This window comes from Pygoscelis adeliae, unplaced genomic scaffold (genome assembly GCF_000699105.1).
Source record: "Pygoscelis adeliae isolate BGI_AS28 unplaced genomic scaffold, ASM69910v1 Scaffold181, whole genome shotgun sequence".
Taxonomy (NCBI): Eukaryota; Metazoa; Chordata; class Aves; order Sphenisciformes; family Spheniscidae; genus Pygoscelis; species Pygoscelis adeliae.
In genome coordinates, this window is record NW_008824360.1 from 2,089,331 (window position 1) to 2,097,542 (window position 8,212).

The following is an 8,212-nucleotide window of genomic DNA, read 5'->3' on the forward strand; positions in this document are numbered from 1 at the left end:
TTTGTTTTAACGGGGGGGGGGGGAGAATTTCAGAAAGAAGGGGTTTGGGGGGGGGGGGGGGAAGAAAAATCGAACACTGGACACAGAAAAGCACAGAACAAACACCCCACCAGCCGGTGTGTGGCAAACATGAGCCGGGGGTGGGGGCGGGGGGAGAAGAATCAAAAAAAAGAAGAGATCTTGTGTAAAACCAGAAATGCATAATCCTGTAAGCAGGTTACAAACTCCTCTAGATTTTCAAAGGTCATGAGAGACAATTTGCTCAGAAGGTCCTTCCTAGTAAGGATTAACGTGTATCCTTCTGTGTGAGCAGTATACCCTAACATTAAGCAGTCCTTCAGCATTAATACCAAAATAGGCTACAGCCATATAGGTTGGAACACGACTATACTAAATACCATCCAAACAAAAATTCCCTTCTACAGAGCTTAAATGTAACAACAATTACTATTTAAGACATTAAGAGTACAGAGAAGTTGGAAGATTATCCACATGGATGCTTGATTCCGATTAAGTGCAGTCATCCATGCTTCAATGAAGTGAACTTATGACTTTTCTTTTAAAGACGCATCGACTAACTTTAATGTTTACCCTTCACATGAAAATATTCATTTTAATAAAAAAAGCTGACAGTCAACAATAGATGTGCTCAGCAAGAACCTATTAGAATTTACGTTCTGAATTGATTCCAATAAAAATGTCTTTACCACAGCCAAAGTTAATCGCTCCTATTAATTCCAAGTATGTGTGGATCCGTCCAATGCAGTTAACATCACCACAGTTCTTAAGGCCTGGACGTACAGACGTCTTATTCAGGTATTTGGGTTTACATCTCTCCCTAAAATGAAGTGTAGCACATTGTCAAATAGTAAAACAAATCATGGGGGGAGGAAGGAATTGCGTGACTTAAGCTGAGGTTAAGACGAGCCACTGAAGTGTTTTTTTCTCTCTGCAATACACACACTACACACCACTACGCAGGGCAATCACAGCAAAAATGTAAGTTTCACAAAACACATACAATTTATTTTAGGGTTATTCATACACATTCATACTTATGCAGAGTGAAACTTATGTTCCATGCCTTAAAACAAACTCTTCAACATGACTGGTGCCAGGAAGCAATGAACTACCCAGAAGTATTACGATACTGTTAAACTGATGTAAGAATGTCTGCATTAGATTAGGCTAAATAGCTCGTATAATCACAGGCTCCCTTGGTGTAATACATAAGCCTGTTTTCATTCTCTATGCACTTATTGCTTTTAAACTGATAATGAATCATTTCAGTTCAACACTTCTCTGGCATGGAATTTTAGAGTTTCTTTGCAACTAGAATAAGCTGTCAATACACAAGACAACTGAATGAGAACAGAGTTAAACTCAGCAATTCTTTCTACCTAAAAAAGCAAGCTAACCAATACAACAAGCACACAAAACAAAACTGTTAACAGAACAAATAGTATTTTGAGCCTGCTACCACAAATCACTAAGGTTCCTTAAACTGATTCTTTGGAGATGGAATATAAAATATTGGAGTGTACAAGCACTACTCCAAATTGATTCTTAATTTGAAGTATTTTTTTGGTCAACATTATTTGCTCTAGCACAGCCTATTTCTTCTAGCTGCCCTTCTGTAAAGGCAGTACTACAATCCTACAGACCTCATTATGGAATTAATTTAATCAGTTATTTTGAAGAACCACTTATTAAAACCATATATGCATTCTTACATATAGAATGTAAGAATTGGAAGAAAATAACATAACCAAAACGGATGCAGCTTGTTCTGATATAGGACACTCATTTTCATAATGCTTCAAAGTATTTTCATTGCTTAGCTTCCAGAATGCCAGAAAAAAAACTGGGAAGATGCAAAAGAAGCATTAATAATCAGTGCTGTTCACTGGCAATCTTTATAATGCTACCCTAAAATTAATTTTACTCTTTTCAGAAGTAAGCTATTAGTACTAAGTAGTATTTTAACTACAACAAAGCAGGACATGAGTCATCTTAACCACTTATTTCAGTAAATGAAATTAACGCATCTTACCATTGATCCAAAATATAATTCCTAATTTTCAAATAACGCTCTGGTGTTTTGGCCTGGCGCCCTTCAAAAAATTCAGGAATAGCTTGCTTTTCTTCTTCCAGAATGATGCTTCTGTCAACCTCCACTTCTTGATCAGGTGGCTTAAGCTCCTCTGCTTCTTCTTGATGACCTTCATCCACTTGGCAGCGAGAAGGAAAAAGCAATCCATTATCAGCCAGGTCTCTCTGTTCCTCATTAAGCTCCTGATCAGTTACTTGTCTAGTACCACAAGATGTTACCATTCTGCCTTGTTCAGCTTTCTCAATAAAATTATTGTATTGCTGGTAATCTAAGTTCACAGATTTATCACCGTTCAGGTGCTGAGAACATGTTGCTGCAACACCTGGAAATACTAATGCATCCACTGTATCTTGCTTGGTATGTTGAGGATCATCTTTAGGTAAAGAAATTGCAGAACTGTGTCCAACAGATGAAAAAACATGTTCCATTCCTTTCATTTCTTCAACTGGACTTTTTGAAATAACAGATAATTCAGATTTTCCAGTTTCTTGCTGGAAGGCAGGAGAAAGTAGTTCATCCATGTCATCAGTTATGTCTACTTCTTCATCATCTGACAGCTTTTCAATTTTCACTGCATTCAGATTGGGGTCTGCACGGCCTCTCAAGTTTCCAGACGACCACGCTTCTACCCTTATCCCATCTTCAACGGGAAGACTGCTGTCACACTGACTTTGCTCTTCTTTTTCAGAATCACCATTTTTTGCCTTAGGAAAATATAAAATACTTTTAGGAGGGAAAAGCAGAACAATCCCCTCTGCCTCCCAAACAGTCAGAACTATTTTACTTGAACAGCAGACATTCTGAAGTGTTTCTTCCTCATCTTACCCTTTTGATACATTTTAATCCATTGCAATTGACTTTTACGCAGCATTATAAGTATACTTCTAGCCCAAGTGTAAATTAGTATGTATTTCCATTAAAAACCCCCAAAAAACAGACAGTAGTAATTTCTTCTTAAATGCCCCCAAAGTAGAAATGAGGCTATCTCAAATGCAGCCATCTCCAGGAAAGCAGGGCTCCGTCACACCGAACGGTTGCTGGGGAAGACAAACGCCATCACTCCAAACATCCCCCCCTTCCTTCTTCTTCCCCCAGCTTTCTATGCTGAGCATGACGTCACATGGTATGGAATATCCCTTTGGTCAGCTGGGATCAGCTGTCCTGCCTGTGTCCCCTCCCAACTTCTTTTGCACCCCCAGCCTACTCGCTGGTGGGGTGGTACGAGGAGCAGAAAAGGCCTTGACTCCATGAAGGCACTGCTCAGTAATAACAAAAACATCAGTGTATTATCAACACTGTTTCCAGCACAAATCCAAAACACAGCCCCATACTAGCCACTGTGAAGAAAATTAACTCTACCCCAGCCAAAACCAGCACAAGTGGAAAACAAGTCTCTTCAGACTAACAACCAACAGTATCAGAGACTATAATTATACTACATTTATTGTTTAGTTATACCAGCAATAAAAATACTAAAGTCATTCTAGGAATTTGAAATCAGGTCTGACTTCATATTTAAATCTGCAAATAAGCATATTCCACTTTTCTGAATATGGGAATAAATAGAGTACGTACTTTAACAGCAGTACCCTGAAAAGACAGATTAAAATCAAACTACATGTACAACAGCATACTTGTCAAACAGCCTTTTTGCTAACTACAGAGATACTCTGTTTACCTTGTTCTTAAAATACTGCCGAGCATAGCTCTTTACTTGTAGAACAGTACGACTTCCAATCAACTTGGCAATTTTTGTCCACCGGCGGCCAAATTTCACCTAGTACAACAAAGCACATTTAAGTTACCCAAACTCTAACATTCCAGACATTGCACTTTATGTACCAAAAGAGTTTAAAAACTCAATTATTCATTACAAATGCGCAAACAGTACAGCAAACCTATGGTAAAGAACCTCGCTAGTCATATTCTACCAAGAAGAAAATTGCATCCAACAGTTAAGTTATTGCTATTCTTCTTAACTGGAGGATCTTCTTCACCCAATTCAGGCACACGGTAAATTATGCTGCCTACTAACCCAAGGAATCCTACTGAAATGAATTTGTGCTTGGTGAAGCAAACCCTATTACATTCAGCACTGTACAACTATGTCTAAAGACCTTACAATAGTAGTTAAAGGATTTCACTTTGATTTGCCCTAAGCACACACTATGCTTCCTGTAGTGAACTACAGCATTATGATTATACAATTCATAAAGCTGTATATTTGAGATATTTTGTGATCTCAAATTGTAATCAGCCTCACATGAACAAAATCTGGTAAACAAAGCCATTTTGGGGGATTCATCAATATAAATTTGATTTATCATTAAACTCTTAGTAAATGGCAATTATTTTTAACACATTAGAAGTACAAAAGCAGAAGCAGATAAATATAACACGCTTATTTATATTATTATTTTTTTATTTAAGATAAACTAATGACTTCTATTCAAAATACGACATATATAAACAAACTTACCAGTCCTTGTTCAAACAGTTCTTTTTCTTCTGATGTCCACTTTAATGAGTAGCCAGCTGATTTTGTAGGCGATCGCACCCTAGGAAAATAGGAAACAGAAGTCAGCGCTTTCTTAAAAACATATATTCTTAAATCCCAGTAACTGAAGGCAACTTCTGACAGGCGGACTACTCCCCATTTTCTGTAAAACTCAAGGTATTGTTTTAAACATGAATGTGGCTGATAAATAAAATATTGAGAATCATATCAGCTTCTCCATCACAAAGGAAGATTCAGGGCAACACAACATTCATTAGTAACTAACGGTACAGAAATACACAGAAGCAGCATACAGAAATGTTCAGGCAAGAAAGCCGACTGGGATTAACAAGGGTTTTTTTCATAAGGACCACTGTGCTACGTAAAAAAAAAACCCAACTAGTTTACTACAGGCCTATTATTACACATAACATTTCTTTGCGTTGAAAGGTCTCTTCAATAATTTTGTACAGCCAAACAAAAGGAACTAAGGAACTGTAACTTTTTTTTTTTTTAAATAGTGCCCAGTAACTTAACAAAAATCAGACACCACACTTAAAAATGCAACTCGATCATTAAAAAGTACGTACATGACTTTTCCAGTTTTCTTATGTGGGCTGCAAATAAAAAACAAGGTGAAAATAAAAATTAATAACGGTGATGCTGTTGCATATCTCAGCAAATAACCTTATTTTGGAAGGACTTTTAATTTCTTCTCATCTAACTGAGAATTTTTCCCAGAACACAGCTTACCTTTTCATAGATCTTTTCTCCACTTCCTTTTGATTGAGCCATATTTTTTCAGAAAGTGATTTATTAGATAAGTAATATCTGAAATAGTTACTAAGTAAGTTTTCGAAGCATCAGAGGTATATGTACACATGAGAATTCTAGTAATCATATAAATTACGCTCATTCATAATTATTCAGCTGTAGAAGCAAATACTGCACTGGTTTCAGAACTGAAATATACAATTTCACAGACTCCTACTAGTTTAATGCAGAAGGAAGTGACATTTGACTTCTGAACCTCCACGCTCACTTTACTTGCAGCAAACTAGGTATCCTGTTTCAACAACAGCATTTTTCTTTTTTGACTTAGAAAACTTACTAATTTTCATTGTACTGATACCTTATCTATTTTCAAATTAAGCCTCAATAATTCAATTTATTAGGAATTAGCTTTATTTTCTTGTTCCTCTATTACTGTATATTCCTACACTCAATTACAAAAAGAACATGAAAACAAATTAGCTCATGATTACTATTGCTATAACCTACCTAGTCTGTGAGGTCAACTTATGCCAGAAACCCTACTACTGGTAAGACTATTTAAGCCAACACTGCTTAAAAAAAAAAAAAGGAAGAAAAAAAAAGCAGCAGCTGTTCCTTCCCGTTTTCGTCTTGCATGCTGGCAGAAGTATGAATGTAGCCAGACAAAATCAGACAGTAAACCAGTCCAAGTGAAGAACAATTCAGCAAAAAGAATTAGCTATTTTTAGCCAGATCAGCTCGTTGATCAGGTTCACTATGAAGCCACACAAATGGCTGCATCAGCACAGTGCTGGAGGTGGCACTGAACAAGCAGCTGAAGCGGGGACAAATATTGCTATTTTTGGTGCCAGCGCCAGCTTAAATCCAACAAGCTTTGGAGTAAATTTCTGAAGAATCAGAAGCATCAGAGGACACTGCAGGGAGCTAGATGATTAATTCAGGGGTCCTCCTTGATTTCGGCAATCTATCTACAAGATGGCAGTGCTTCAGTCCCTTAACAAGAAAAGATTTGTCCAGTTCCTTTGGAAACAGGAAGTTTTCTATTGTTAAACAGGAAAACATACAAGCAAATCAGCAAAAGGATACTCTTCTTCCAGCAACATTTTCTCAATGACGGCCCTGTTTTCTTCACTAATGCTGTTGTCCAATGTCCATGGCTGCAAACAATACAAATATGTTTTAATATTTGAATTCTGTCATGCTGTTACTTGAATATCAAGAATATATAACAGTTTCCAAAAGTAAACAAAAAGCACTGGTTAAGAACCTAAAAGAGCATGTATGTGGAGGGAAGAGAATGGAGAAAACAGAAGTTCTGATAACCTTGCTAGGAGTACCATTCATTTAAAAAAGTACTTACGAGACTGTTATCAGTTCTCCAAGATGAATCGAGATAGTGATCCTGCAACAAGCTTGAAGCTGTGTTTTCATGATCTCTGAAAAAGATTCCAGTGTTCAAAACAACGCAAACATATTCAAACAAAATGAATGCTGTCAGAGTTAAAATAATGGTGTAGTAAATAACAAAAACATTAACAGATGACAGATACTAAAATTAAAATCATATATTGCAGACTATTATATAATGTTACTCTCTTATAATTTTCCATTAGACACAGCATAAATCCCCCTCATTAAGTCATCTTTCTTAGTAATCTTAATAGCAACTCCTCACCTATCTCATTGCAGACTGTATGTGATACCAGAGAAACCATGAACAGTAAAAATTCTCTTCCAGAAAGACTGAAAGCGGGAGGGACCATGTAAAATATACACAAATGAAAGAAGCCAGAATTTTATGGAAAAATAAATAACTATATTTTTAATATTAAAAGTGTCATTGAGTTGTATTATCTCCACTTAACATTTCTCCATCTTTCCCCAAATAATGTAAAAACAACCCCTTATAAAGAAAAAACTGTTTTCCTCCTGAGGAAAGCTCATACTTACACAAGGTTTAACAGAATCTTACCATACAGAATTGTTAGTGTTCTTATGGACTTCATCCAGATTATGCTTGATCTTTTCTGTAAATAACTACTTACTACTTTTAGAAATCTGTCACCAATTAACACCATTGATCACCTTTCTTCTATTTTAATGCAGCCTAAATCTCCTTAGTAATTAATGTAATTTTTCATTCTTTGCTTCCAGAACATTCACACTTTTCTAAAGACTAATTAGCCCTATATCCCTTGCAATGCTACTAAAATTAAATTCACCTACTCTTCCGAACTGCTTTGTGCCAGCAGTTCAAACATCTCTTTATAGGAAAGGATAAATTCTCATGTACAGCCAGAAACCAATATAACTCCTGCTTCTTTTGGAGCATATCAAGAGGTGGGTCTGATCAACAGTCCCCTTTGCCCAGTATTCTGTCTCCAATGGTTGCAACAGCAGATACTACTCTAGGACAGCATGCGAGTCCAGCCACTGTCTCTGACACAATCCTCTTATAGTCTCCCAGCATCCGCAATTGCTAGATTTGTAGTGTTAGAATTGCTGCCCACTCACTTCAGCATCTGTTTACAGATCCCTTATCTGTGAATGTGTTGAATCAGTTTTCTGACCCTCCCTATGTTCAGTTTTCTGAACCTATCTGCCTCTGCAAGTTCACTCCCAGTTATGCACCACAGCACCTTCTGTCTATGTATTTTAAAGGAGCTTTCTAGCAGTCTCACCAAGCGTCCCTAGTTCACGTACTGCTGGATCCGATGACAGCAGTTCTGCATTCACCTCACTTTAATGATTTCATAGGCCCCATGCTCAGTGCCCTGCCCGATGATGCTCAACATTGGCGCCCCCCCGCCCGCAGCGGCCCTCAATGA

The 8,212-nt window shown here is 37.2% G+C and overlaps 1 protein-coding gene across 1 annotated transcript in view; it reads right to left on the reverse strand.

Annotated features, from left to right (window-relative positions):
• Window positions 1-8,179, reverse strand: part of MYSM1 (Myb-like, SWIRM and MPN domains 1) — an 18,448-nt gene extending 10,269 nt beyond the window's left edge. Inside the window, exons 1-9 of the mRNA XM_009319853.1 lie at window positions 8,121-8,179; window positions 6,745-6,820; window positions 6,471-6,541; window positions 5,364-5,441; window positions 5,201-5,227; window positions 4,593-4,671; window positions 3,792-3,890; window positions 2,054-2,817; window positions 708-838 (exon numbers count right to left, since the gene is read on the reverse strand). Coding sequence (XP_009318128.1) covers window positions 708-838; window positions 2,054-2,817; window positions 3,792-3,890; window positions 4,593-4,671; window positions 5,201-5,227; window positions 5,364-5,441; window positions 6,471-6,541; window positions 6,745-6,820; window positions 8,121-8,179 — 1,384 coding nt within the window. The remainder of the gene's footprint in view (window positions 1-707; window positions 839-2,053; window positions 2,818-3,791; window positions 3,891-4,592; window positions 4,672-5,200; window positions 5,228-5,363; window positions 5,442-6,470; window positions 6,542-6,744; window positions 6,821-8,120) is intronic.
• Between the last annotated feature and the right edge of the window lie 33 nt (window positions 8,180-8,212).